General features: G+C 41.0%; 3 protein-coding genes across 4 annotated transcripts in view; 1 reads left to right on the top strand and 2 right to left on the bottom strand.

The window, feature by feature from the left end:
* The window catches only part of ezrb (ezrin b), a 38,723-nt gene extending 30,618 nt beyond the window's left edge, over positions 1-8,105 (top strand). The window contains exons 10-14 of the mRNA XM_030405858.1: positions 1,496-1,626; positions 3,100-3,260; positions 4,778-4,870; positions 5,099-5,347; positions 6,570-8,105. Coding sequence (XP_030261718.1) covers positions 1,496-1,626; positions 3,100-3,260; positions 4,778-4,870; positions 5,099-5,347; positions 6,570-6,734 — 799 coding nt within the window. The 3' untranslated portion in view covers positions 6,735-8,105. The remainder of the gene's footprint in view (positions 1-1,495; positions 1,627-3,099; positions 3,261-4,777; positions 4,871-5,098; positions 5,348-6,569) is intronic.
* A 4,205-nt stretch (positions 8,106-12,310) lies between these two features.
* sytl3 (synaptotagmin-like 3) lies at positions 12,311-18,739 on the bottom strand. 2 transcript variants are annotated; one of them, XM_030405805.1, is made up of 13 exons: positions 18,515-18,739; positions 17,945-18,154; positions 16,671-16,738; positions 16,142-16,193; positions 15,985-16,048; positions 15,818-15,890; positions 15,297-15,424; positions 14,938-15,060; positions 14,617-14,786; positions 14,437-14,530; positions 14,178-14,348; positions 13,888-13,969; positions 12,311-12,727 (listed from the first exon to the last, which is right to left on the bottom strand). In XM_030405805.1, the coding sequence occupies exons 1-13, from the start codon at positions 18,631-18,633 to the stop codon at positions 12,720-12,722; spliced, it is 1,362 nt and encodes a 453-aa protein (XP_030261665.1). In that variant the 5' UTR covers positions 18,634-18,739; the 3' UTR covers positions 12,311-12,719. The 2 variants fall into 2 exon arrangements, with proteins under 2 accessions (XP_030261665.1, XP_030261663.1); XM_030405803.1 differs by lacking the exon at positions 12,311-12,727 and having other exon boundaries at positions 13,552-13,969.
* Positions 18,740-23,658: 4,919 nt separating this feature from the next.
* enpp1 (ectonucleotide pyrophosphatase/phosphodiesterase 1) overlaps positions 23,659-27,982 on the bottom strand; it is a 37,265-nt gene continuing 32,941 nt past the window's right edge. Inside the window, exons 21-23 of the mRNA XM_030405802.1 lie at positions 27,117-27,249; positions 26,332-26,476; positions 23,659-26,200 (exon numbers count right to left, since the gene is read on the bottom strand). Coding sequence (XP_030261662.1) covers positions 26,048-26,200; positions 26,332-26,476; positions 27,117-27,249 — 431 coding nt within the window. The 3' untranslated portion in view covers positions 23,659-26,047. The remainder of the gene's footprint in view (positions 26,201-26,331; positions 26,477-27,116; positions 27,250-27,982) is intronic.

Genomic DNA, 27,982 nt, shown 5'->3' with positions numbered 1-27,982 from the left:
GTGAAACCATTCATTGAGTAGTAATGCAGCATTCCTTCTAAAATACGGGAAAGCTGCTTCCTGAATCGGCTGAACTGAAAGAGAGTGGATGTTGACCCGGTCTCAGCTCCAGCTGTCGGCCCACTGTCTGCTCCGTACAGCTGTTCAAACACGGTGATGTAATGCAGAGCAGACAACAGAGTAAATACCAGTGGGAGAGCCATTAGATCACAAGGCCCCAGCAGACAGAGTTAGGGTTCACACACAGTAGCTCAAAGTGGTCAGTGTGTTACAGTTACGTGTCCCTTATGATTGGTTCGTTTAGACTTAATTGAACCCCCGGGGAGATGTCAGACTGCTGCTGGAGCAAAAGTAAAACGGTCATGTAAGGGAGTGTACAACAGAAATATTTTAGTCCACTGATAGAAGTTTCCCCTCATAATAAAACCTTTTTGCATGATTTTTTAAAAATAAATCTACTGTAGATAACAATGTGAGTACAAGGCTCAGTTACACAGTGCATGAATAATGTATTTAGTATTAAATAACAAATACATTGAAACAACAAAGACTTCCCTAATTTGTTGAATGTAGAAAAAATACTTTGAATATAGTCTGTATTTTGAATTCAGTATTTTTATATGGAATAGTTGCAAAATGTATTTTTCGATCATCAGAAAGTTGGTTGAACAATTTTGACAATGGACTCATTTTAGTCTTTTAATGACAATTAAATGTCAGTGTTCTCAAATGTGAGGATTTGCTGCTTTTAAATTGATTAACAGATTGAAAAATTAATCGAAAATAATCTTATCCTCCTACTTCTCAAACATCAATATATTCTGGTTATCTCAGTCTTCTATGATAATAATCTGAATATATTTAGGTTTTGGACAGATTCAGTTGACCAATTGATCATGAAAGTAAAATTAACGTATAAAGAAAATTGATCTCAAACTATTTTCTGAATTAATTATTCGAAGCATATGCCACAAATTTACTCAAAATGTGAATCATTTCTATTTTCTTTAATAGTAAATTTAATCTATTTGGGTTTCTTTTTTTTACAAAATATCCTATTTGAATATTAAAACTGACCAAACTATTGTCAGTTGAAGGATATTTTAAAAAAAGTTAAGTTCTGTCTTCATATAGGTTAAAATATTTGTAAAAATTATTTTCTAGCAGCTTTTTATACCACCTTTCACAAAATTGTATTTAAACACTGTAATTTAGGGGAATCTTGTTGCCAAATGCTTGTATATTTTGTGCAGTTACCTGCTGTGAGGCCTCACCTGATATATGTGAGATAAACGGAATTTCCCTGAGTCTAGTATACTTTATGTGACCATTAAAGACGATGCATATTTTGAACAGTGGCCTGTGCAATCCACGCTGTAAATCTGGGCTCGTTTGTCTGTGTGGGGGCTCACTGATGGTTGTTAATCAGCCGTAGCTATGCATCAACTATGTCAGTTCTCATTGTTGACTCACGCTGGCTGTGTCTTATCTGCAGGGCCCAGCTGGAGAACGAGAAGAAGAAGAGAGAGGCCATCGAGAAAGAGAAGGAGCAGATGGAGCATGAGAAGAAGGAGCTGATGATGCGGCTTTACCAGTACGAGGAGCAGACCAAGAAGGCGGAGAAAGGTAAGCCAGGCCCTCTGGGGCTTTTAGTGAGTCATACATCACTTAACCCAGACAAACCAGAGAGTGAGTGTGTGTGTGTGTGTGTGTGTGTGTGTGTGTGTGTGTGTCTGTGTGTGTGTGTGTGTGTGTGTCTGTGTGTGTGTGTGTGTGTGTGTCTGTGTGTGGATAGACTGGTTGTACATGTGAACAGGTTATGGATGCAGGTGACATGTTTTGTAAACAACATGGATGGTGAAAGCTTCAGTTGGTTTGAATTTAGGCCAAAACAGTCGACAGTATGAAGCCTTATGATGAGTTATTTTCTCATGGTTAAAATCAGGAAACGAAAAACTACTAATGAGGTTTGAATCCTTACTTCCAGTCTTTCCTGTTTGTGCTCATGACGTCTTGTTTAGAGAGCAAAGGTTGTAAAGCAGAAACCAGCAGTGTTTCTTTGTTTTCTTTTTAATTCAACCTTATGAGCACCTATTGTTAACAAACTGACATAAAGGCAGCTATTGGGCTTATAAAATCATTTAGTAACTCTTAAGCTTCCTCTTTTGTAATGATTAACATGTTTACTGCTCATAAATTAATTTACTACAGTCATTGACTGAGTTTCATTGCTCAGGATTTTTGGTACTTGCGTCTAATTAGACTCTTGTCTCTTGATTCACTTTTATTATATTTTAGCGTCATCTATGTTTTCAGTAACACTGAGTGTTTCTAGATTAGAGGAAAATATTATAGGCGTGGCTACTGTTGAATTATAAAAGGCAAGGTGTTGTAGATGATAACAATAATGTATTATAATAACTTCATTTATAAAGCATCCTTAAATTCAGGTTTTACATAGGGCTTTGACTGACAAAGCAATGGCAGGAAACTTAGGAAGACAATATAAGAGAATAAAAGCCAAACCATGACAATCTTAGACTCAAGAAAACCTTAAACACAAAGGCAAAAACAAAGTGCAAAACACTAAATGTCAGTATGAATAAATACAAATAAAAGGAATTAAAGAAATCAAAACACAATGAAAACCCAACATCATATAAGAAGATTTAAAGGTCCAATGTGGATTTAGTGGCATCTAGCTGTGAGACTGCAGATTGCAACCAACTGAACACCCCTCGTTTCACCCTTTCCAAACGAGCCTGTTACAAACGAGAACATTACAAAAGGCCCTCAATGGAGTCAGCTTGTCCAATCTGGGCTAATGTAGGAACATAGCAATGCAACATGGTGGGCTCTGTGTAAGAGGACCCAATCCAACCATTTACATTTTTTTTCCAATGATGGATAGCTTATTTTTCTCTCCAAAATTCTCACCAAAAGACAAAAAAGAATAATAAATTGATCTATTAACAAGTATTGTCCATGTGGCCAAATCTTATTCCTGTCACTGAGATCCATTTTTGGCTAAAATCCTGTTAAAATCGTTGTCTTTGATAACTTTTTATTGGCTTCATGATTCCATTTTTGTTGTGTCAGAGCTGCAGGAACAACTCCAGAGAGCCATGATGTTGGACCAGGAGCGGAGGAGAGCAGAGGAGGAGGCAATTCGTCTGGAGTCAGAGCGCCAGGCTGCCCTGGTGGCTAAAGAGGAGCTGGCCCGCGAGGCTGAGAACCAAAAGAAGAGTCAGGAGCAGCTGGTCAGTATTTTAATGACACCATTCAATTATTTAAAGTTAAAGTTCACCCCTGTCACAGAAAGTACAAACTTGTTGGCCGCCAGCTGAAGTCTTTGCGATGTGTTCAAGTGTAGCTTTTTGGCAGAGCTAGTTCGTTTGTTTGGTGTGGCAGGGCCTTTAGGCTACAAAATGTCACCTGAATTGTCCTTTTTGGGTGAACTTATTCTTCATTTAAAGGACTTCAGAGTGGATTTCCAGGATTCCCAAATTTACCACCTGCTGTTATTTCACTGTCTAATTTAAACTTACTCCCAAAATATTTCTAACAATGGCAGAACTGAGTCTGCTCACTTCGTTGTTAAAAGCAGGTTCAACAATGAAAACGTCTCAAACATTTTTTCCAAGATGGGACAAATTAAAACCCTTTGCAGCTGTTTTTTTGTCCAGTCAGTACCAGTCACATTGCAGACTGGTGTATTCAGCAGTGCCTGGCTACTGAAGCTCCAGACAAAACCACTCTGTAGTGTCCAGCTGGACCACACCCCGTTACTTCAGACTCACCGCCCCCTCAACCCGAGCCACTTGGCTGTGGACCACCCACGGTACTGCATGCTGCTGCCTCGTTCACTTTAACAACCTTGGACAGCAAAGTTGTGGTTCCACATTCAGCCACAAACACCAGCAGAGTTTTATCGGACAGACACCTGCTGTGACACCCTTTATACTTAAACCCTATTAAGACGCTTAAGTCTCTATACAACACCCACTGACTGACTGACTGGAAAAGAGATGCTGGAGTCGTATCAGCATGTTTTTGAAAGCGTGTAACTTATTGATAATAGTACACTGTGTCCCTGTGTGTTCACTGAGTGAGCAGTTTTCCAGTGGAACACCTTTCACATAATTTCACAGCCAAGTTGCTTTACTGTTGGCCAGTCTGTGTGGTTCAGTGTCTTCACAATGAACAGCTCCAGCAGGTGTACCGTTGAACACTGAGCCTCTGGTTAGCTCAGTCTGGTGAAAGACAAGCTGTTCACATTGTTGTGGTGGTGAGAAGGAATGTACAACAACACCCACAAAGACTGCACAGGGTCTGGTTACATTTCATCAGCAGGCTCTGCTCCATTATTTGCATATTCATGTTATTCCTTTTCTCCTTGAGCAGTGATTAATTTGTACAGTAACATTAGAGTTACATTTTGCATATGAATATTTGAGTTTTTAGCTGTCAGGAAGTGGTCACAATATAATGTAGAGTTTTGTTGCACATTCCTTGAGATCTGCACTAAATTTGAATGCAAACTAAACAATTAATATAACAACAATTGTATTCAGTGAAAAAACTGCGCCTCCCTTTATGAGTTTGTCCAAACCGCCACTTTGACAGGCGCTCCATTTAGTCTTTGTTTTGTTTGTTCCACTTCGTTAAGTGTTCTTGGGTACCCTGAAAGGCATTATATAAATTAAATGTATTATTATTATTATTATTATTATTATTATTATTATTATTAAATAAGTGTTTCTCCTGTTTTGATTAGGCTGCAGAGCTAGCAGAGCACACAGCCAAGATTGCTGCGCTGGAGGAAGCCAAGAGACGCAAGGAGGAGGAGGCCAGCACATGGCAGCTCAAGGTGAGGGCTTTAACCGCAATGTACAGGATACAGAAGACTCATACAGAGAAATAGATTTTTTTAGACAGTTTCTCTCACCTGTCCAATAAACAAGGTTGTGAATCTGTCTGTTGTGGATTTTACACCTAAAACAGTGGGACAGTGAGGAAGAAATCAGATTTTGTAGCTGAATTCAGAGACGAAACAAAGCAAACTGACTTCTGTTACTGACATCTCTGTTCTCACCAGGCCATGGAGGCCCAGGACGATCTGATCAAAACCAAGGAGGAGCTGAACACGGTGATGACGCCCCTGCCCCTGCCCGTGCTCCCTCCACCTCCCCCCATGTACGACAACATGGATGACAACAGTGACAGCGAGGAGAACACCAGCACGCACAGCGCCGACCTGCAGATTGAAGGCATCAACGACCACCGCAACGAGGAGGATCGCCTCACCGAGGCTGAGAAGAACGAACGCGTTCAGAATCAGCTGAAGGTGAGAACAGAAAATTAACACCTCGAACAGTCAATCATGTTCACCATGCAGATGCATTTAAATTAGATATTAGAAATGTCTCTTAATGTTTAGCTGCATTCTTTTTCACACTTGTAGGTTGGTTAAGAGATGAATTTGCTCACATTAATAAACCATTACTGTACGTGTTTATCTTTTCTGGTGTTACAAAGAGGTCAGAAACTAATTACCAATGACCTGTTTTATATCCCCAGTGAGGAATGAATAGTAACAGGAAATAAACACAGAGTTTTTGCTGTACAATCGGTGAAGAGGAGGTTAACAGGGGATAGTTAAAGTGTAAACCATATGCTTCATTCAGTTTTTACTGGCAAACTGTTAAAAGAGAAAACACGGTGGGGCATACACTGATGACCATTATTTCCCGATGCCCCCAGCTACATCGTGCTTATTTAAAAATCAATACTCTGTTGAACGACGGATGCTACTCTGTGTAACTGCTGAGCAGCAGGAGTCACAGAAACGGTGTAATGTGATGAGAGTAAGGACAGCTGACTGACAAGATGATGGTGGACGATTTGCTGTCAAAGCAAAAAGCAGAAGCACTTATTTCGCAATAGTTTGGATTTAAACTTAATGATAATAGAGTGGTGTAGTTTGTAGTCCTAATCCCTGTAAATCATTCAGCATTTTTGCACATCTGTTTCAAAGTCTGAGGTTTCTTTTTAACTGGCTGTCCGTTAAATGCCTGAAATAACGTAAGATATTTACATGTTTTGTTCTATGACATAAAATACATCATTAAATGTTTCACAATTCAATTATAAAGAGGCTAAATGAGACTACAGAGGTTGTCAGGGACATTAAACATCATCACAGTAAACACAGAATCATCTACTCACTCTAACACTATTCAAACTCTAACTTTACAACATGTAGATTGATCATTTCACAGAAAACATGTATAGTAACTATGTAGTAAGAGACTTACTGGTTGTGATGTTTAAGTCATGCGACCACAATGTGATTGGGAGTTTATAGTTTATAGTCTAAAGTTAGCTTTTTACTTCTAGTGATTTAATTTATGCTTTGAAAATCACAGAAGTGCTGTTCATCTGTGAAGATATTCTCACTGAACAAAATGTACAAGTATCGTAAACTTCTGCCAGGTCGGTCTGCTTTCCTTTCACACCCTAAACTAAGTGTAGTGTATCTCATGCCTCCTCTCCTTCTCTGCCTTCAGGCCTTGACCTCAGAGCTGGCTCAGGCACGTGACGAGTCCAAGAACACCCAGAACGACCTCCTTCACAGTGAGAACATCCGGGCCGGCCGAGACAAATACAAGACCCTGCGACAGATCCGACAGGGCAACACCAAGCAGAGGATCGACGAGTTTGAGGCCTTATAAAAAGCCTTCGGCCCTCAGCCTCTCGCCCTTTCTGATTGGTCACTACATGTCGCTCTTTGGCTGACACACATCGACACACACAAACTCATGTAAAACACACATCAGTTGCAGACTTAACTGGAGCAGTACAAGCACAGCAGAAGCATCACTCAGAGACACACTCCTGTTGTGAGTTTGTCTTGCAGTATGCAGGGCTTGCAAATCCTTCGAAGAAAACTTAGTGCCAAAACCTCTCTTCTTAGTGTTTCAGATCTTTTTTGTGTATTTGAATGTGTGTAATTTGATCAACTCAGACCAAATCATTATTGTTTTTATCCGGAGGTGAGATGAAGTAAGGGGACTAGCAAAAATTTTAATATTATTTCATGATGTGCACATATGTAATCAAAACCTCGCTTCTTTTTGATGTTTGTCATTTGTTGTGTAGGAAGACGAGGACAGTTTGTCGTTCATAGCGACCACTCAGAAAGGGGAAAACAGTATAAGCAGGAAAATGTATGTTTGTTTTTGTTTTCCATTATATTTGAACACTTCCATACATGTTAAATATTGCTATACAGTAGTTCAAATCATGCCTAGTTTGATATTTATACTGTATATGGGACATTAAAAAGGGTATTTCATCTTGGTTTGTATATTTTTGCTATCTACTAATGAAGAAAACATTTAATGTTTTAAAGGTTTTATATTGACCAAAATAATTGCCGTCTTATGTTCCAATACGTTTTACTTTAGATCACTAAATTAAAGAGATTTAATTGTAAATTATTATTTTTTACTGTAGGAAATATCCAGTTGCATGCCATTAAATCAGTTAAAGAGATTGCTCTTTTTAGGTACTTTGGATTAGTTTTTTTGCCGTGCAGTTCACAGCCTGCTGAGGAATGTCTTTACCCTTGGAGCACTGTGTCAACTGGGACACTTAGGTTTAATATATTTTATTTCTCTGTTCTGTGTCATGTCATTGTTGGGTGAGAGTTGAGCATGTGTTTGCATGCTTTTACCCTCCTAAGTGGCCTTCCTCTCTGGCTGTCCCTCTGCAGGGCTCAGGCCCAGACAGTTGGTCCACACTTCTTAGCCAAGGTGCATAGTCTGAAAATGTGGATGTTACTTTTCTTAGTGTTAGACCTCCACTGAGGATAAAATGAGGGTTGAGGTGAACTTTATGAGTTTTTATTTTCTAGCTTGGTCAAGATGGACTGACTCAAACAGTATAACACAACAACATCTCACTCTCCTCTCTATGGACTTGGACTAGAGTAGCATCTGCTGACACTGTAATGGAAACACAGCTCTGCTGGCCTTTGTATATGAGCAGGATTTTATAATGAGGTGTTCAACATATTGGCAATAAAGAAAAATCTATGATTACACAACGTGTGTTTACTTTGTACATTGTATGATCAGATGTGTGAATATTCCTGTTCACATACTTTTGTTGACTACAAAGGATGACTTTATAATCTGGGTTCAGCCCCTTTAGTTCCTGCAAAGGGTAGGTTTGGTCTTATTCAGTATCTTTAGCCGTGCTAGTGACTTGGCCTGAGGGATGGCAATGCAGGTCTGTTGGTCCACCACTTCGGTCCCATTTTGCCCAGAAAGACTTTAATGATTGCCAGTTGAATCTCCCTAATGACTGGTGATATCCCGACCTTTTCTCTAGTGCCACGAACAAATAAAAGTTTTTAATTAACCTATGAATTTTCTGAACATACTCAGTTGGCATATAAGTTGGCACAGTCATGGCTCTAACAAGTTGGACCTTGTGGATTTTGGTGATGACCTGAGACGTGGCACTACAAGCTATTGTATGTATTGCAGTAAAATGTGGTACATGTATTCAGTCATCTTCCATAAACTTTTCATTTAGAGACACTATATGTTCAAAATTTTGGTTTGTTTAATAGCCTCAGCTTTAGCTGTACTGTTAATTACAGTAGCGAATATAAGAATGGTAACGCACTAAACCAGACCTATTCAGTTGTACTTCTAATGTGTCCCTTTCAATTGTGAAAACGAATAAAATAGGAAAAAATGTCACTTTTAAAAAAGATAATTACAACCTTTACAGGTCAGACATCAGGAATGTACAAGTCAGGCCACTTGCCACTTTCTTTAAGAAAAAAAAATGTTGGATTTGCCAACACTAACTTGAGCCCGTTAGTACTGTCAACATGCTAGTGTTAGCATTTAGCTCAAAGCACCAGTGCACCAAATTAAAGACTCAGAGGCGCTAGCATGGCTGTATACTGTTGAGTAGGATACTCCACAATCACATATGGTTGTAATGTTTGGGTGTCCACATACTTATGGCTATGAAGTAAATTTGATAAAAGGGATTTTGTGTTTATGTTTGTGATTCAGTTGAATACATACCTTCACCAACATATGAGCCAGTTCACTAAATACAATCATGTGCTTTGTACATGCTGCATCAATGAATCATTTCAACATGTATCATTACAGTACCGAGTCTGTCAGGTGTTGAATGTCGTCATGTTCTGATGTTGACGTTGGCTAGAATGGGTGCGCCAACGTCACTCCGCTTATTGGGCATGCAACACAGGTTGCCATGGTGACCGTGGAGAAGACAGGGTTGACTGAGAATTCCAGGTTAGTGACATCACCGCTCCTTCCACAGGAACGTTTTTTTTTTCTTTCTTTTTTTCGTCTTCTTCATGGCATAGTGAAACCAGAGACTGAGCATGTCTTTCACACGCTGCTCACACAGAGACTAGAAAGGCTTCATTGTACACGAGGAAACAGCCTGGACAGCTTGCTCTCAGTCCAAAATAACTCAAACCACTTCCTCTGACGGGCGTGTGTGACTCCAAATTTCATTTGTGAGAAATATCATCCCAGTGTCTTGTCCAGTAATTTCATTTGCATGGATGTTTGACTGCATGAGTCCTCTGACAGAACATCGCTTTGAGGAGGAAATTTAATTTGACAGATGGGTGAAAAGTGCTGAGTAGCTTTAGCTTAAAACCAAATTGGTAGGACACTTTAACCCCACTTATTTTACAGTTAGAAGCTGTATAGAAGCTTAGTAAATTGTTTATTGTTTCCTCAAGGTCTGTACTTGAGTACACTTTTCAGGTACTTGCATTTCAGTTGAGGACTCCCATTTTCTACTCCCCCATACTTATACTTCACTGCAATTCAGAAGCAAATTTTGTAGCCTACTTTTTGATCCATTTTATTTGACAATTTACTAGTCGCGCTCCATAATCATATGAATAATATAAAATACAATGAACTGTTATAAGCAACTGAACCAGATCTAGCTATCAGCTTCATTCAATGTCTCCTTATGTCACATATAAAAACTTTAAGGTCTCATATTATGAAAAACACATTTTCTCTGGTCTCTACATATATAAGCTGGTCCTCTCTGAGCCTGCCAGAATGAGGAAAGCAAACGAGTCCTGCATGGTCTCTGCAGCCCACCCACTGGTAAAACGGCGCTCCGACAGGCGGTTCAGATTCATCTCCTTTTGTTACGTAACCAAAGGAGTCATTGTCATAGGCCGGCCTCCTCTGCGCGATGATAGGAGATATCAGAGAGGGGGGGTGTACATCCCCGAGGTGTGTTCGGTGTGTCCAGTGGTAAGCTAGCAGTGTTTCGCAATGTCTTCGCTCAGAGCTAGACACACAAATTGCTCTGTTGTTGGTTGTAAAAATCACCATCGGTGCCTATATTCTGTCCCAGCTACAGAACAACAGAAGAGACAGTGGCTGCGTTTCGCGTTAGCTTGTATGTGTGTGCCAACCACTTAATGTCGGACTGCTTCAGTAACGAGGGTCAGTACAAAGCTGGCTTCGCCTCGACACTGACCCTCGTAAAAGGATCAGTCCCAACATATGGGGCCCAGCAACTGCACTCGAGCCACAGGTAAGTGTCGCCACGTTATGATGGTATTTACAGTTGCCTACGAGTATGAAGTCAGCTTGAAATTGGCTAACTAGTTAGCTCTGCTTCGGTCCGCTATGCAATGGCGTTTGAGGCAAATTTAATGTTAATAATATTACGATCGGGGCGCCATTTAGCTAAGTTGGGCATCCCATGTTCTGAGGCTCTGCAGCGGACCCCGGTTCGACTCCCGGCCTGGGTCCCTTTGCTGCGTGTCACTCCCCCTCTCTCTCACCCTGTTTCCTGTCATCCTCTTCAGCTGTACTGTCAATAAAGCCATAATAAGACCAAATAAATAAATAATAATAATAATATTACGATGGAGCTTGGTTGTCACAGTAAAAAGTCTGGAAATGTGCAGACTGGAGACAGAGACGATGCGAACAATGTCCAAGAGTTTGGAGACTGTGTTGGAGACAAACACAGCTTTCACTAGCTGTTAGCCATTAGCTACATGGTAGTAACTGTAACAACACATACCAACAAACTAAGTAACATATTCAGACACACTAACCATTCTGAAACGTCCTCTGCTGACTCTGCTGACCATTCTGAGCATATCATCTTTTTTTAGCGTCACAATTCCCTTGAAATTAATCGTTGGACTGCAATTACTTGAACTGTTAGGTCCAGTAAAGTAAATACGAGAAGGTGAAAGAAGCCGCAAAATAAAATAATTTTAATTCTGTTCAAGTTAGCAGGGCGCAAATCCAGAAGTTATACGGCTCATTTGGCGGAAGTCTCTAGTGCGCATGCTATAAGGAGGGCCCCTTCCTGTATGGGCGTTATATGAGAAAAACTTTGTATGTTTGTAAATGGGGAGACAAATACTTTCCTGATCCCGTTTAAATTGTGCCATGAACCACACATCTGATGTTTGTCAATTTAAAAGACATTTTTTTCAAGTATAAAAATGATGTGTTCCCCCCTTTCATTACAATACAAAGCTTTTCTGAAATAAAGTCCAATGGAGCAAACCGAATGCGTGGCTTTCTTTATCTATAGAAATGTATAGGGCTATGCCTCGAACACTGCAGATTTTATTGTAACATCCTTCTTTGACACATTCATTCAGATACCTTGCAATTCATAATACAGGTAAGTGACAACATTATGTTTTTAACACCAATTAAAGGCCTAAAGGGCCTAATATTTCTGTCTTGTTGACTTTCAACTTTAATAATTTGGTTGACTCTCTCAGCTCATCTCTTTTAAGGTGGTTGAGGTTTGGGTTTTTTCAGCTAAGAGGCGTAGTTAGGGTCCAGCTAGTAAACACCGGTGAGCATTTAACAGTGAGTAAAGAATTGGTGGAGACCAAAAATGAAGGTAAAAGAGAGAGAGTATTGGACTTGCATTCGTCAGATAGACATACACACAATGCTAATGTTTCTCTGTGTGAGTCGATGTGTAAATAGGCAACTGTTAGCTAACACAGTTGTTATGCTAACCTGTGGTATGTTAACATGTCAGTGTCGTGTATACAGCTGAGTGGACAAGACTGAGATTAGTGGACAAAAACAGTTCATGCAGGTTTTTACCCTGATCCATAACTCACTACTCACTTATTAGATCTCTCCCAGAGCTTTCAGCAGCATGTCATGGAGCTCAAATCTCATGTCTGTTTATAAATAAATATTTTATTAATAAATATAACAATAGTAATACAATCAAATAAATACAGTACATTTCAAGCTTATAATCAAAAAGTAATTTCATGACAAACAATATTTTTGTTAATCAGTCATTTACTGATACAAATAATCAATAGGAGGAGCTTTTGTTGACAATTACATGAGTAGTCAATTAAAAAAGGCCTTAAAGTCTGCTTACTTATAGGTTACACACTTATTAATGTGACATAGATGAGGTTACCAGAGAATAAGCTATGTAAGACGTGATTACAGACATCTCTGCTGTTACCAGGGTCTGTTTGAGCCCCAGGGGTCCTTCAGAGAGACAGGAAGAGGTTCAGTCCCACATCTCCAGGTTCAGAGAGCCGTCCCGGTCTCACCCGGTCTCACCCTCGGAAATAGGCGTCTTCTGCTGGATGAGCTGTCTGCATGCTTGCCGAGTCAGACACCTAAACACAATACACAAACAGCTACATAAACACACCCTCATGCCAATTAAACACTTGCAGTCTTTAATCCATTCACAACACACACCAGAACACACATAACACACCTCGCAGGCCTGCAGACACTGAAACACACACACAAAGAGACACGCAGGGCCACAATGAGGCGTATTTACACTCACACCTTTGACGCAGGTGTTCTGACCAGTGTTTGCATTAATGGGAAGGTGTTTGGCACCTTTGATAAGGACAGCTAGTCGATCATTGCCATACGGCACAGTGTTAGCCTCTGTGAGGAGCAGGACTGTCACTGAAGGGTCCAAAAGAGAGATTCTTCTGACCCCTAGTGCTGTAATAAAAGAACCGAGACCTGCTGGCTGTGGAACGTGGTGTGTTTTATTTGTGTCTTGTAAAGTAGCTCTTTAAATGTCAACCTTTATTTATCATTGTAAAGCTGAAGCTGAGTGTTGTACGCCTACTCTTGAATTGTTGGTTGTCACATGTAGCACATGTGTAGCACAATAAACCATATGATGACCACACCCGAAGATGCATTATATTCTACTATAATGATGTGGGAGGTAAACAAGCTGTTATACGTCATGTACGTACAGCTAAAACCTGACTTATAATTACCTTTTTTTTATTAGCTAACAAGTTTTATGAGCTGTTGAATTCTTATTGGAGTGACCACTTATTGTTTTTATAAATCATGTAAAATTGTTGGTACAACTCAAGTTCACTCGAGTTTTATTTGCAAACTATAAATTGTCTCAGTCCCACAACACCCAGCCCAAACCTTCTGAAAAAGACATAAGAAAATAGGCTTTGGTGATATTGATACTTTATTTATTAAATTAAGAGATAAGATGCTCCGTGTGGTTTGAGAGTCTACGGGTCAAAACTCATTAGAAAAAACACAAATAAGTAAAAAAAAAAAAAAAAAGCAAGTTAACCACAAGGCTGCATGATCAGACATTATGTAGTGTTTTTGTGCGTACCGACAATTTTTTATATTTAAGGAGACCAGTAGATGTTTTATCAGATGAAAGTGCAGATATGTTGTTATTAAATAGTCATCACTATAAATTTATATTAAATGATTTGGCGAACAGACAGACGCGGGTGTTTTTCCTTAAGGGAGCTGAGCTGCAGGAGCTCACCCTGCTTGTAGGAGCTGAACTTGACCCCGAACAGCAGTTCTCCTCCGTCCTGCTCCACAGCGCTTCCCTCTGGACCCTCAGCCTGATTGACACAGAAAATATAACAAAGAATAAGGAAATAAATTCACACAAAGCCTCTAAATGAAGACATCCCTCACACAACTACATGACTAACTTTTCCTTCCACACTGAGCACTTTGGGTGTCAGTAGTCAACAGAACCTTTATTCCTTTTCTCCTCATCTAAATAACATCCCAGTTGGATATCTGAATCGTTCTCTGCTTCCTTACCTTTGCACAAAGTGGGTACCAGTTGAAGCACTGGGAGGCCTTGTCCTCAAACCTCCAGCCGTCCAGTGGGATGAGGACCTCTCCGAGGAACGCCTTCCTTGTCAGGGTTCCTGAATGCCACACGGAGGCCTGCAGTCTCTTTCCAAACAGCTGCTGGCGCTCTATGCGATACTGTCATAAACCGGGCAAAGAGGCTTATTTAAATAGCATGATACGACACCAAACTAACTGTGACAACATTTTTCATTTTTCTTTTTACCTTTAAAACCTCGTTATAAACCGGATCAGTCGTGTTTTTCTTGAGTGATGTCTTCATTTTGTTCTTTTCCGGCAGCACGTAGAGTTTAACATATCTGCACGAAGAAACGACAAATACAGGATGCTGAGGTCCGTCAGGAAAAAACGAGGTGTTACTGATGCAGATATTTATTATACTTACGGGTGACACTTCTTCTTCTTGAGATCTCCATAGGTGAGATTTCTGCAGGCGCCGACTGTGATCTCCAGACAGGAGGTGTTGGTGTTGTAGGCCAGAGCCAGCTCCAGCTCTCCAGCCACGCTGACGCCCTCGAAGAGGCCGCAGTCTGTGCTGATGCTGCTGTTGCTGCCCTGAGGAGGTAAAATACAGGCTGTAGCTTCCCAGTTTATGATGCTGATATTAATAAGAGTACAGAACATGCAAAAAAAGGCTGAAATGATTAAAATCATCACAGGATGTTACTTGTTTTTTTTCTTCCTGTTATCATCTGCTTCTACTTACTCTCTTTCCTCCAGAGTACTCAGAACCGAAAGAAGTTTCTTCCTCTGCCCCGGTGGAGGAGCCTTCAAGGTCGCTGTCTTTGCTTTTCTTGAACAGGTTTGGGAGACTGGGGCCTTTGACAAGCTGGAAAAAAGGAGGAGGACCAGCTCTTCACTGTGCTTTCGCAGACTCACAGTTATTCCTTCTTGTCACCAGTAGGGGTCAGTAAAGATCTTACATTACTTCAAGACACTTGAATGAATCAGGCAGGTGATTTTGGCTGAGTTTAAGAAAGACATTTGGGGGTTTTTTGGCATCTCTGAGGCTCTCACTGGCTCCTGTTACTGTACTGTATGTATGAAGTTCTGCAGCGGACTCACAGTGCTAGATTTGTTGATGTCGGTGTCTGACAGGCTCTTCTGGGTGGAGTAGTTGAAGCGGGACACTCTCCGGCTGTTTTCGACACTCAGCAGATCTCCCCGCAGGTCGTTCTGAGAAGTGGAAATCTCTGCAACCGAAAAAGAGAAGTTGGGCACTTTGATACCAAACGACTTTTTAAGTTAAAGTCAGATCTTCTTGTTAACCTTGTTCTTCTCACTAAGATTCAAAGGGGATTTTGCAGTGCTGCTATCTTTTCTCATCATCCTGTGCAACTTCTGCTGATGCAGTCAGGATGATGACATAAGAGACGTGTGTAGGACATCGCACTACCTCAGCTGTATTTCCTTTGTGGTCATCGCTGCACTATATCATCTGATTACCATGATAGCATCCAGAGGAAGTCATACTTCGAATTCTCAATCTGCAGCAACATCTTTCCACCGAAGATGCTCATGTGCTGCATTTTGTGTTGTTAAGTAAATACGAAACTGATTTGATGGTGCTTGAGAAGTGAACTTACTTTTAATATGACTGGTGAAGTAAACCATCAGATCCTCCACAGATTTGGTGAAAGGTTTTGAGCTTTTCATATCCTGCAGATGGAAACACAACATTCATTTGGCGCTCAGTTTTTTATATTTTACACTTAAGCTGTGAAATAATGCTGGAAATGGGACGGCATGTTACCCCTGATCTGCTCAGGAACTGATCCATGCAGGGCGGAGGAGTGGGCGGTACGACTGATATATGACTGTTAGAAACGTAAGAAGAAGCATGTCACGTCTCTGCTTTGTTCCTGAAGTATTTCATTCACAAAAAGAAAACACGTAAAAATTTCTCGTACCTCAGCACGTTGTAGTTCTTTAATAGCTTCTCCCCGACTGTCTCGTATTTGTCTGTAAAGATGATGAATATCATGATTGACAGACGGCACCACAAGCGTGAAAGCTGAATGTTTGCATACTGTCAAAGAGACGGGTGGAGATCAGCATGACAGGACAAGTTATATCATTCCAGTGACACTGAATAGGACTTCCCTCTGACTGTTTAAACAGTCTGAAAATCATTTCACTCTCTTGTAGGGCCAAATCTGTCACAGTTATCAATTATGTAAAGATTCATAAAACACAAGACATATTTTAAACGTCCTCATTGATCCAAGACGGACAGACTCACACGGTAAAATCTTCTCTTCTGACAATACTTTCACGGCTTAAAAAAAACAAAAAAAAAAACAGCTCGGATCATCCATATTTTATGACTCGATGTAGCTGAACCGGATGATATCAAGGGAGTCTTAATAATTAATCGTGACAGTGAAATTAAAAATAAATCAACTGTGAACACCTGCTGTCTGAATCTTGTCAACAAACCTGTGGCAAGTGGAAATTTCCGCGCCCTCTGCTCCAGGAACCACTCCCCAGACCTGATCTTCACCTCCCTGTGAGCAAGAGAAGCACCGTGATGAGCCCGATTACACAAATATCGACACCGATGTATGCATTTAACTTTTTTAACTTTAGATTTAGACATTTCACATTTGAGAGAAGCCGCTGATACGTTTCTGAAAATCTGTTTCTGAGAATGTGTTGATCTTTTAAATTTTCGTTCTCTCACAAGCTCAATTTAAAAGGACTTTTTCGAGGAGCTGATCGAAGCTTCACATTAAAGATCTCACTCTAGTGTCCAGACGACATGAGGTAAGTTTCAAAGAGTCAGTTGCAGTGTAGAAAAATGTTGGTATTAATCGCTCTCCACCGACACATCATTGTTGGTAAGCTGTACTCATACTGAAAAAGAAGAGGTTGTTAGTACAGCTATGATATGCTGATGAAGGTTCTCAGTCATCCAGGTCACTTAGATACTGCTACTGTAGTTACTGTACGCTAGACAAAGACCGGGAAAACTGAGACTGTTGACCGGCATCTTTACAGGCACTCGACGGGTGGACATTGTGGTTATGTCATTGATGCTTAGTGCTCAAACGCAACCAAAGTTGGACACCGTTCGACTGATGTTAAATGGTTACTGTGAAGATGCTGGCCTTTGCATCATCATCATCATCATCATCATCATCATCCTGTTGCTGCTGGCAAACTGGTTAGCTAACTCATTTAATGTTATGGAGCTCCATCATTTGGAGTTGGGTTTGATCACTGTTAATATCATTGAATTGGCTCTTAAGCTGCTAGTTGTCATACTCCAGTGTTTGGAGTGGAGAGTTAGCGTAAAATGGGTTATTAGAGCGTTTTTGTTTTTTTTTTAATTGAAAACAGCTATCTGCAATTACGAAAGCAACACTTTGAGAAGGGTTACTGTAAATGAAAACAATAAAGTTGGAGGCTGGAAAGCTGAATGAAGAACTGAAACGTGTTTTAAAGCTCCGAGCAGCAGCTTCAGGTGATAGCCCTCCACAGGTTCATCACAGTCATTGTTAACGTTGTCATTTATTATTTTAAAGATGTTGATCAGAGCCGCTTAAAATCAAATCAAAATCAAAGTTTAAAGGGGCAAAACAAGACTCATTATAGTTTCCGACGGAGTAAAAGCCGGAGTGAACCAGACACCAACAGTCATTCTGTGCAGTGATTTGAGCGCCACTGACTCAAATGTTGCATTAAGCAGGTGGTTTAGCTCTGCACGGCACCTGTAGGCGTGGCAGACCGTGCACTTCCAGTCCGCTGCTCCCACGCGACACCTGCTGCAGATCCGGTGGCTGCAGCCTCGGCAGACGGCGCCCAGGTTCCAGAACTTTCCCAGCGGCCTCTGGCAGCGGGCGCAGGTCCGCTCACCATACTGCCGGGTGAAGCTCTTCGCGCCCCTTCTTCGCAGCTCCTGGAGCTCACATTTCATCCTCCTGAGGGGAAGATGAAGAATCACACACATTGTTAACCGTCACTTTTATTTCATTAATCAAAACACATCTTCTGTCAAGGTTAGAGTGATGATTTGCAAAGTTTTGATCATCCTTACTTTATACTTTGACATCCAGATAATAAAATACACTGATCGGCACAAAAGGCACAGAAATGAAGTAGCTTTTGGTAACTGACAAAAAACAAAATGTAGGACTGTTTCTGACATTGTGATTGCTTTCTGCTATCCTTGTTTGCTGATGGTCTCGTGCAAAGGAAGGCTCAGGCTGCATCACCTCCTTTCAGCATCAGGAGCAAGTATTTCACAGAAGTATGCATGAAAATGGTCTAAAATGACTCACCTTATTCTGTCTTCTTCGATGATACGCAGCTGTTTGTCTCTCCGAAGAACCTCCAGTACTCGTTCTCTCTCCAGAGCTTGAAGCAAACTCAAATCCATGTTGAAAGAGTCTCTGATCATCTGTAACCGTCACTGGTCCTCTTTGTCTCTGCCTCTCTGACTCTCTGCTTCTTCTTTTTGTTCCTGTCTCCTCCTCCTCCTCTTCTCTTTAACCCTCCCCCTTTACTGGCCACAGGCTCAGACCTCCTCCTCAGTCCTCAGGAGCAGCTGAAAGAATAAAAAAAAAATTAAAAAAATGAGATACTAAAGATTATTTTGTTAGGATCCTCCTTCTCCTGATTCTGATCTCCACAGAGTCTCCATCCACGTCAGAGCCAGATATAGCCCCCCTGAGCAGATATGGCGAGTTGTAGTGTTTCCACTTGGATGATTTAAGTTCGCGTATTATCCCCTACAACTGCGGAAATACCCTCTTTTAATATTCATGTCTGGAGAACGACAAGTCTGCTATCTGATGACGCAGATAGTTACTCAGCCAGAGTCACCTCAGAGCTCCTCGGAGCAATACAGGATCTGATGCGATCTGAAACCGAAACCCACTTCAGCTACATTTAGGTAATATTTAAAGATACACAGCCTGATTTTCTTCCCCTCAGCTTTTACTCGCACTACTCATGCGCTCGTATCTGCACTTATGTCAGTGTTACAAGGCTTTTTCAACCTCTCTCCTGGCAAACCACAAGTGGTTCCTCAGCTGCAGGAAGAGCAGTGATGTTTCACTGATGGCCGGGCTGCACAACAGACCAAATGCCAACTCCTGCATTATTGATGGCTGATGTGCATCTGTGTTCTAGTTTCTTTTTTCTGTTTTTTTCTTTTTTTCCATGCAGGTCAGTGGACTTGGTTATATTGAGTCAGCTAAATGTCCATTTTTTAAAAAGAAAGTCACCACCAGGGGCTTAACTTCTAACCTTTTTAACTTCTAACCTGTTTTGAATAAAGTGGAGGTACAGACAATAATATGCTCATTTGCTTTTTTGCAAACAGTTAGATGAAACATCCTATGTTTGTATGGTAAATATGCAGCAACAGCCACCAAGTGATTAGCTTAGCTCAGCAGAACCTGCTGGAAAAAACAGCACAGACCAGCACCAAAACACAACATATGCTGGTCTTGCTGGTGATATGTCGTGTTTTGGTGTTGGTCTACGCTGGTTTCTCCAGCAGGGGAGGAAGCCGAAAGAAACAGCTAGCCTTGCTCTAGTCCAAGGTAACAAGATCCCTAATACCAGCACCTTAAACCTCAAGAAAAAACATTTAATTTGTTTGGGGTTTTTTTGCATAAAAACAAATATATCTATAAAAAAAAAGGCAAAATGTGGGTTGGCAGGTGTTAGTTAAACAGGATTAATCGAGTGAATCAGTTAGCTTTAGAGTTGTAATTTAAAGGAAATGACCAGAATTCGACAGGAAGCCCCAAAACCATAGAGGAAGGCATAACCGTTCACTCCTGCTCAGTGTGCTAAGCTGTGGCTATCTTCTGCTGCAATGACTAGCTGCTGTTAGCAAGTGGCTCAGTTAGCTGTGGAGCTAAGCAGAAGCATTTCTTGATAGGAGTTTGCCTACACTGCAACTTCAGATGAAGAGCAGAGCCAACGAGGCTCAAACTGGTATTAGGAGACAGGAAGGGGTTTGGGCTAGCTAGTTAGCATGCTAACTGCAGTGGACATCTCTGCACTGCAGCACGAGACGTCTTCGACATAACATCAACACTGTTGATTCTTTACATTCTGTTGACCTGAATGCAACCAACATTATTTTAAGTCCCCAGACAGAATGCAAAGCAAAGGTTCAGCTTGCGCAATTTGCACAATTTCAACTCAGACTTGGTTTTGGTTTACCCTGAGCAGCTACTGCATTAACCGTTTAGATGTTAGCTGTAAGCTGGCTAGACACCGGCTCACTGGCTGTCTGTGAGGGTCTGTCGATGTTTCAGCTCAGCCTCTGACTGACCTCAGGACTCACCAGAAAATGCTGGTTCTGTCTGCTGTCTGTCTCCAGTTGTTCTCCCTCTTCGTTCTACATATGATGAGGCAGATTCATGAAGCTGTGAGATAAGTCGAAACGCTTTTGGAGGCTTTGCAATGACTCATCTTTGTGTCTGTCTGTGATGTCCCAACATATCTTTCCTATGACTTTGTAGGTCATCACGCTGCCTCTAAATTTCCCCTTTTGTTGTCTTCTGAACACACCTGGATGTCTGAGAGAATTTGTATTTATTTTTTTACATTTGGACACAGCCAGGCTAGCAGTTTCCCTCTGTTTCCAGTCTTTATACTAAGCTATGCTGCTCTCCTAGCTTCATATTTAATCACCACACAAACATGACAGTGGTATGACTCTCCTCTGAAAAAAAATAAATAAAAATGTCCAACTATTTTTTTGAGCTCTCATAAGAGGGTCTCATTTTCAGAAGGAGCACATCTCTGTTTGGAATAAAAACCAAGACGAAGTGAAGCATGGGGAGAGGAGAGGAAACGGCATGTTGAAGAGCTGGATGCCAGCCTGTGTTTTTTAGATAAGAGCATGTCCTTGTTACTATCCAGAGCTGCCAGGCGGCCGGAGAAAACAATCAGTGTCAGCTGTAATTAGGCTTCACTGCTCACAGAGGGACACAGCTGTTATCTGTCCACGGCTGACGTGCACCGCGCCTGAAGGGATTCTCTCAAGTTGGAAATATCGATGAGGCAACGCGAGAAATATGTGACTGGAGGAAGGTTGTGTCTTCATGCTTGATTTGGTCATTTGAAGACTAATAGCTCTCAGTTTGACAGTTTGATTAGAGGCTTTTCACTGTAAAGTGCATGATCCTCATCACGTCAACATAAGTACACTAATTTCACACTCGCCTCTACTATGCAAAGGACCATAATGATTCAGGCTGTCCGTGGTTTAGTGGGGGCTACGTTCACATCCGAGAAGAGCAGGTGGAAGCCAACTATCAGCCAACCGCAGAGAGGCAGTGACAGTAAAGTACAGCTGACTGGTTGCACTTGGACCCAAATACGGAGTCTAGCTGCCGTGAGAAAGACTGAATTGATCACGTGGTCTCTGACATGTTTCCCACCCAGGGCAGAGTTTCCTGGAAGTCCCACGAGAGCGACTGCATACCTTCAGTCAGCCCTGGCAGCGTGGCTGCTCACCACAAGCAAATTCTAAATAATAACTCATCGACTCACGGTCAAACTCACATACCAGAAGCTCTTGCACACAAACTGTGGTGCTCTATTTTAGAAAGGATGACCTGTTCTTCCGAAACACGACTAGGTCACGCACACCCCGGTCTGAGCTAGAAGATTCTCATCATACTTTGCAGGAATTTGTCTGCATAGTGTTGACATGCGGGTACATTTTTTACTCAGTGGTTTTCCAAGTGGTTTTCAAAAGCTCATCTTCATGCAGTTATTTAGTTACAATTAAAATTCTGAAATAAACATGTTTCTGAATGTTAAAAATAACCAGGAAACTCCCTTGCTTTATTTAATCTTCATTGTACAGCTTCTTCCTACACCTGCTTTTGCATACGTCCACCCAAGACTTAAAGGTTAAGTTCACCCAGAAATTGCTATCTGCTCAAACGAATGCAGATTGAACATCAGGTGTGTTTCATGGGCCACAGAAAAATTCTGAAGCTTCGCAGCAAAACAGCATTCTGCTGAACAGCTGAAGTAGATGGGGACTTGTTTAAACGCTCCACACAGCTTGTCCGTTGTATCCAAGGCCCATTCCCAATGTCCACACTCAAAGACTCTGAGGCATGTTCCTGGTTAGTCTGCAAAGGTTTGGGGCTGTCCATTGATCAGATTGTTGGGGTGCAGGATCTCCCCACAGGTATTGCAAATATTGTCTTTTCAAATCAATTTGGGATCTCAGGGCTTCCAGAGACTTGGATTACACCGCAGTAGCTGTTGGAACCATTTTAAGGTTGTTTTGCATTTACCAAATGAGCTGCCAAGTATCAACGTACTTCCAATTACTTTCCAATAGAGAAGCTGAAAGAAATTGGAGAAAACATATGAAAATCTGTAACAGAGACTTTTCTGTTAATGACAGAAACTCACAGAGATGTTTTCAGGGACTCTTAGACATATTTAGTACACTGCAGCTTTGATGATGTGAGCTAACCGCACAACTATGTGGGTGAATGTATCCTTTAAGTGAAAAATAAGCGTGTTACACAATTAACCAAAACTGAAAAACTTTCTTTTAAGCAAACTCTGTCAATGCTCGTGTTCATGTGTAGAGACCCTGGTGATGCTACGAGCAAAGTGTCATGTTGTGTCGAGCCTTCTTAGTGTTTTAAAAATAGCGATTTTGATGCCATCCCTAATTTGCCCCAAGCACTCCCTTTTAGAATGAGTTTGAACTGAAAACGAAAACCCAGGAAATCTTAAAAGTGCCTCTTTTGTCGTAATTATGCTTTTACACGAAGGTTTGACTCATACATTCACAAAAAAAACCTAGGTTGCAAATTGTGAGAGTTTCACTTTAAGAAACAGAAGCTTTCTTGTACATCAACAGAAGGTCCAGTATATCTCAAGCATCCAGTGCAACTCAGGAGAAAAGTACACAGCACTGTAGTACACAGAGAACAGGAAATCACTATAGTACATCAACAGACTCTATAAGACTTGTAGCTGCAATCACTGTGGACTTTCCCCCAAAATGTAACATGTGGTTACAAAACATTGACTCAACACACCTCTTCGTTGCTTAATCGTAACTGTGATCTTGACTCTGGTGAAAACGAGACCATCCAGCTTGTCTCAGCACATCAAAAGGAAAGTGAGCTCAGGTTTGTGACATGAGAACTAGGTCGCTGCAGAGCATAAAGCTGCAACATATTACCTTACTGCAGTGCCAGAGTGGTCAACCTGAGGAAGTGGCAGGTTTTAAACACCGAGGAGAAAAATATAGAGCTTGGTTTCCTTCCTTTCAGCGTTTGCACATACTGTTGCAATCTAGAGATGGCCGACAGTGCAACTGTGGGTAGGCTGTAGCTCACATTTTGCCCTCCTCTGTTATGTAACAGTGTGCAGAAAGTGTGCAGCCCTGGTGTAGGTGTGGGGAACAAAGAGTCTCACGCCCAGTGTAGAAGAATTGTTTTATGATGAAATGATTTGATCCTTGCAGCCGTTTCTGACAGAACTGCACAGAGTGGAACTGGATGAATCTGTCGGACTTCTCCACTAAAGCCTCAACTTCCAGAGCACAAGTAAAAACTCAGAACAGACACTGTACTGATACCAGAACTATTTTCAGCCAGCACACAAACACATTTACACAAACAGTCATGGATGGATTACTGAAAAGGATGACCCGGCACACACAACCTCTCTTCCCTCTATAGCACAGCAACAGCCGCACCATGAGTTCTGCTGAACTGCTGAATGTCACAAGAGATGCGAAATGACCACTAGAGATGCAAAACGACTACAAAGGGATGCTACATGACTACAAGGATATGTTAGACGACCATAAAGAGATGTGATAATAAAAAAAAAACATTAAAGACAACAACCACAACAAAGAGATGCTAAATGACAAAATGAATACAAAGTGACATGAAGTGACTTAACAACTTTGTCATCAATTTGAGGCCTAATACAATGCCAAACACGCTGTTTTGAGATTGAAACTGCCTGGAAATGCAAAATAACCTTGAAAGGTAGCAAAACAAAAGACACCATGTCATAAAGACGCAAACTACAGACACATAAAAAGAATAAAGAGACACAAAGTAACATAAAACCACAACAAACGGATCAACAAATCATAAAAAGATGCAAAGAGACCTCAGAAGACAAGATTACAACCTTAAAAAGTGTAAAACGACCACAAGAGATACAACACAACTACAATTGAGCTGTTTTGAGGGATTGAAAAGGCTTGAGAGGTAAAATGACCTTGAAAAGCAGCAAAACAACCACAAAGAGATGCAAAACCACTGCAAAGAAACACAAATTGAACATCAAGAGATGCCAAAAGACTACAAAGAGACACAAAATGACTACAAAGAGACAAAAGTGTCAACAAAAAGACATAAAATGATGACAAAGAGTTGCCAGATGACAACAAAGAGATACAAAAAGACAACTGATGGACACAAAACAACTACAAAAGAGACAAAATGACAACAAAGTGACATAAGACGAGCACATGAGACAAAATACAAGAATAAAAAGTATGAAACAAGACTTAATACAACCTCAAACAAGCTGTTTTGTGGGATTCAAAAAAAGGACAGAGAAGCAAAATGACCTTGCAAAAGGTACAAAACAACCTCAGACATGCAAAACTATTACAGTGAGACAAACTACAAAGAGACACAAAACAAACATGAAGAGATGCATACGACTACCAAAAGATGCTAAACGACGACAGAGAGAGGAAAAACAACTCCACAGAGGTGCAACAAGACAACAGACAGATGCAAAATGGCTACAAATGAGCCGTGGTGTTTGTAGTCGTTTTGTCTTTCAGATAGCGACGCAAATATATACATTATTTTGCTTAGGAAGATTCCATATCAAGTTAAAGAAGTGAACCAGAAGTTTAAAAATGGCAGCTGTGATAATTCTCTAAATGAAAAGGTACTTTACTTTCTTTCTAATCACTTCGTTGTGGGTCTTTCACATCTTGTGACATTTTCCATAGAGGTCAAGTAAAAATACATATATTTGTAAGCCTGTAGGGGAGGTTGAGGGCGTTTTACATGTGTGCTCATCGGCAAGTTTGTCTCATAATCCATCCATGCATACAGTACACATACATTTACACGCACACACACTCAAAATTCAATAATTATCTCAAAATGGCATAAATCAGACCAGAAATTTACAAAATACTAAAGAAAACAGTGGTGCTGTTTAAAGAAATCACAAAAATAACAACCATGAACATACAATGCGAACATTTGGCACATTGAACATGGCTCTTTGAGGAGCAAATCGTATGTTGGGTGTTTATCGGGCGGCTGCAGCCAGCGCTCCAGATGTTTGGCAGCAGACACAACTATTTCCAGATTGTCTTGTTGTTCCTCAAAGTGCTCCTGCCAATAAAAACAATTGTAGTATAAATAGATTATCCTTTCATCAATAATGTTTCTTTTTCCCTTTTTATTTATTTCCTGCCAAATTTTCTCATGTCAGGAAACACTTTGGAGCCACTCAGCAGATGTGACGGCATCTTTGGTTCAGCGCTACAGAGTCTCATTAATAGAAATGCCCTCGGACTTTTCTCTCATTTATAAAAACATGATCAAAAACAAACATATATATATATATATAAAAGGCTCTCAGACATTGATTTATACTAAAACACTTTTTGGGAATCATACATCTGGAAAAAAAAAAAAAAAAACCCTGGATGGAATTTAATTTGGTCGTTTTACTGTGTTCAGGTGGACTGAGGCCTGTAGTGCAGACCAATATGGCTTCCTTTGGACATTAAAACGTCATTAGGTAATGTCTCTTTAAGCAGACTGTAGATGTGTCTTGAGCTGTAGCGTCTCCTCCACTGATATCCTGTCGTGGTAGAAGCTGAGTCCGGTCAGGAGCTCGATGTCTCGGACTCGCCCTGAGTGAAACTGCAGCCACTCCTCCACCCACGTCAAGTCTGACCCATCCTGAAGAGAAATAGAAAAACATTTATAAAAATGCATCCACAATTCAGAGCTTTGGTCATTTTTTCCAGTGTAGGCTCTGTCAGCAGGTTATGAAGAAACGAGTAGGAGATAAGTTGGTGGTGTGAACTCACAGCACAGCTCTCTGTGTGGTCAGGTCTGTGAGGCAGGATGAAGGACTTGGCCTGCAGAGGACCCTCACAGTCAACAGGGCTGAAGGTCGAGTTCCCACAGCTGGTCAGGATGATGAAGAAATGTGACGGAATAGGAGCCTCATTCCTGAAGAAACATGAGATCACAGGCTTTAAGAAAATTGTTGCCTCCGCTCTAAAAGGATCTCATGTTAACTTGTGATGTGTGCTGACAGAACAAAAACACAGGGGATGATTGACACCACATGAACACACAGTTACTCCTCAGAACTACAACTACGACTCTTTCATCAAATGTTTAAGGCTAAGGCACAAAAACTTTTTGACTGAACACTTGCATCTGAGCTGAGAGTGAAGGACGGTTTCCTTTCTCAAGAATTAACTAGATATAAAACAAATGGAATAGACAATTATAGCAGTTTAAGTCATATGAGTGGTATTTTTAGAGGCTGAGTATTCATGAGAAGGTGAAACCACTGTTAGTTTCAATATCGACCACGACCTGTTACTAGTTTCCCCTATAACCCATTTTAGAAGGCGAACCTCACAAAAAAAGTTCAAACCCATGTTGGTGAGTTAGTTTCAAGGACCACCATGGGAACGGTTTGCTGAGTAATCATTTTATCATCTGATCTGCAGTTATTTGGTTATTCTTTTAGTTATATTTCAAGCAAAAAAGCCATAAACTCACTGTTATAAGCTCGTCAATATGAGGACTTGCAGCTTTTCTTTTTCATATATGACAGTAAACTGAATATCTGACTTACCCTGAGATTGCTTTGAGTGCATCAACGTTTCCGTCGTAGTCTCCATCGAATATCGGCCCACTCATGATGTTGACTCCGTTCATCTGTTGAGAATATTTTGGGAGCAGCACGTTGTGGACATGGACCCAAACATCTGCAGGCAGGGAGAAGACACAAAAACTTTTGAGCTCGCCAACAAAACATACGACTGATGATACAGTGGTTTGGATAAAAGCTAGATAACATACAGCTCCCGTTTCTGCTTGAGTGAGATGGTTAGCCTGAACATTGGAAACAGAGGGAAACAGCTAGCCTGGCTCTGTCCGAAGGAAACAAAAATCTGCTTACCAGCAGTTCTCAAGCGCTGTAATTAACACGTCTCATCTCATTTTCATATTTTGTTTACACAGTCATAGAGTTTGATTAGTAAGCTTTAGAGGTGTTGGTAGGCAGATTTTGTAACCCTCTGATTTCAGGACTACTGACTCTACCTCTGAGCCACTGATATATTACTGCTACTACTATATATTCCCGCTACCACTACCATTGAGCTACGGCTGCTACTAGCGGTGCAACTACTGCTGCATCTACTCATACTACTGTTACTACCACCACTACCACTGCTACTACTATCTCCTCCTATCCCTACTACCCCTATCTACTACAGTCTACTCCTACTTCTCCAACTACCACCACAACTACTACTACAACTTCAACTACCACTACGAATTGAACTGGCAACCTTCTGATTACTGGACCTCTTCGATATCCATGCAAACCCCTAACTACTACCAACTGCTCCTGCCACTTCTACGATGGAACCAGAGTCCAAGTTGAGTCTCAGATGGTTTGTTATCTGTCAAGTCAAGTTGCAAGTCATCAGACCA

This window comes from Sparus aurata, chromosome 22 (assembly GCF_900880675.1).
Source record: "Sparus aurata chromosome 22, fSpaAur1.1, whole genome shotgun sequence".
Classification (NCBI taxonomy): Eukaryota; Metazoa; Chordata; class Actinopteri; order Spariformes; family Sparidae; genus Sparus; species Sparus aurata.
This window is presented reverse-complemented; position numbering and strand designations above follow the sequence as displayed.